Source organism: Mauremys mutica, chromosome 1, assembly GCF_020497125.1.
Source record: "Mauremys mutica isolate MM-2020 ecotype Southern chromosome 1, ASM2049712v1, whole genome shotgun sequence".
Lineage (NCBI taxonomy): Eukaryota > Metazoa > Chordata > Testudines > Geoemydidae > Mauremys > Mauremys mutica.
Window position 1 is genome coordinate 360,179,969 of NC_059072.1, and position 2,528 is coordinate 360,182,496.

The 2,528-nt window shown below is 44.4% G+C and overlaps 1 protein-coding gene across 1 annotated transcript; it reads left to right on the top strand.

Annotated features, from left to right (window-relative positions):
• The first annotated feature begins 1,376 nt into the window (after nucleotides 1-1,376).
• Nucleotides 1,377-2,312, top strand: LOC123349080 (olfactory receptor 51G2-like). The gene has a single exon (XM_044986818.1). The coding sequence runs from the start codon at nucleotides 1,377-1,379 to the stop codon at nucleotides 2,310-2,312; it is 936 nt and encodes a 311-aa protein (XP_044842753.1).
• The last annotated feature ends 216 nt before the right edge of the window (nucleotides 2,313-2,528 follow it).

Genomic DNA, 2,528 nt, shown 5'->3' on the forward strand with positions numbered 1-2,528 from the left:
ACCACCCTGGATACCGGCTACAGATTGACAGAACAGAACCTGCTATTAACCCATGGACAGAGGAGCTACTAGACTTTTGTTTGCTGACAAACGACTGAATGAGGGCTGAGACATAGGGATCTTTTCAGGTTCTGAAGAAATCCAGATGACAGATGCTACATTTTAAGTCCCACTCTAACCTGAGAAATCATCTCTGAAAGAAAATCAGAGAGGAAAGAATGGATTGATATATGTGTACTACAGGACAGATGTGTAAATTTTATGCCAAAACATTTCATTGTAATACAAATATTACAAATCAATCTTTGAAAGTCAGCAGCAGAGTTGTTAGAATCTCTACAGGAGCAGTGGTAACTTTATTGCTTAATGGCTTTTGCTTTCAAAAGTATTTCAGAAGTGCTCCACATACTGTGTGCAATGGGTCTGTGCTATTAATTCTTTGTTCAGTGAACAGTTGTATGATACTGTCTCCTCGTAAATGACCAGAAGCTGTTTCTAACACTTACATTTGGGGTCATGAACACAATCTCTCTGCAATACCTGTGCAGTCTTTCCAAAAAGTCATGAGAGACCAGAACCACTGGTCAGTGTTTCAGGAAAGAGTAGAGCTGAGGTGCAGAAAAGGGGAGTGAAAATTATCCATCACCTTGTACATGTGCATGGCTGAAATAACTTGCACACCCATGTGTGAAGAAAACCCCTCCCCTGTCCAGCTGAAGTAACTGTCTGTGTTAGCTTGTAACTTCCAAGATATCTACAGACCGTTGCATGGGGAGAGGATGCAGGTCATGTGACAATGAAGAGAGGCTAGTAGGATGATCGAACTCTCTGGATTCAGTCAGATTGGCCAGGTAAAGCACTTCAGCTCCTCTTGGGGGATTCTTGGGAGTCAAAGTGTATCACTGGGAGGGTTTTGTAAGGGAAAGTTAATAGAGCCCATTTCTGATCGAATTTATACATATAAATCTTGAGTAATATTGTTGAAGTAAATGATATTGAATTCAGAACCTGGCCCTAAGAATTTATCCCATGTGCTGGAAAGAGGCAGAAACATTTATAAATAGCTTCAATCCAGGACAGATAAATATGATGACCATTTTCACCATGCACTTGCCATGTGTTCTCTGAAGAATCTGGACCTGGCCACTGGATACTGGGCTATATGGACTCCACTTCTGCTCCAGTCTGGCAGTGTTTATCTTCCTATTGGTGATGTAAATCCAAGACTATGTTTTTACTCATCTTCCTTGAGCTCCTGGGAGTCTCTAGACTTGAACTGAGAACAGAAATATGTCTCACTAAATGTCATCCAGTCTCCTGTTATTTCTCCTTTCAGGAAGGAAAGTTCAAAACTCCTCACACTTGCCCAGGACATTATGTCAGCTGTCAATGACACCAAATTCAACTCTGCAGTGTTCCTTCTCACCGGGATACCTGGGCACGAAGACTTTCATCTCTGGATCTCTATCCCCTTCTGCCTAATGTATGTTACTTTGATTGTAGGAAATTCAGTCATTCTGTTCATTATAAAAACAGATCCAAGCCTGCATGAGCCCATGTACATTTTCCTTTCCATGTTGGCCATCACAGACCTTGGCTTATCGATATCCACCATACCGACGATACTGGGCATATTCTTGTTTAATGCTAGGGAGATCAGCTTCGATGCCTGTTTTGCCCAGTTGTTCTTTATCCACTCACTTCAGTGCATTGAATCCTCTGTGCTCTTGTTGATGGCCTTTGACCGCTACGTCGCGATCTGTAACCCACTGAGATATGCTTCCATCTTAACCCTGCCAAGAATAGCCAAGATGGGACTGGTGTGTGTGCTAAGAGGAGTAACCGTAATATTCCCACTCCCCCTTCTCCTGAAACGGTTCCGATACTGCCGAGCCAATGTCCTCTCCCATTCCTACTGCCTGCACCAGGACATCATGAAGCTGGCTTGTTCAGACATCACAGTCAACAGCATCTATGGCTTGTCTGGTTCACTCTTAATTATGGGGTTGGACTCATTGCTCATCTTACTCTCTTATGTGATGATCCTCAAAACAGTGCTGAGCATCGCGTCCCCCACAAAATGCCTCAGGGCCCTGAACACCTGCGTCTCCCACCTCTGCGTTGTCCTGATCTTCTACACACCAGAGATAAGCTTGACTGTGATACACAGATTCGGGAACAGCTCTACTCACCTGCTTCAGATTCTCCTGAGCTACATCTACCTTCTCATTCCGCCCCTGATGAATCCAGTCGTGTACAGCGTGAAAAGCAAACACCTTCGTGCGAGGATAATCAGATTGTTTGTCAAGTGAAGGGTCAGTTCATCACCCGGTTCCAGTGCTGGCAACACAAGAGACAAAAAACCAGGGACACGGACATTTATTCCATCCTGGACCTTCACATTTGAGATGAGATGAGCTACTCACCTCCACTCTATAGAAAGAGGTTGAGACGGAGTCTAAAGCTTGAACCAATGGGACAGGGACCGCCGCCACCCTCTGTTGAGGGAGGACAGCGCACTGGGGGAA

Bases quoted from the DNA above. Each gene is read 5' to 3' on its own strand.
- LOC123349080 (XM_044986818.1), top strand. From the start codon at position 1,377: ATGTCAGCTGTCAATGACACCAAATTCAACTCTGCAGTGTTCCTTCTC.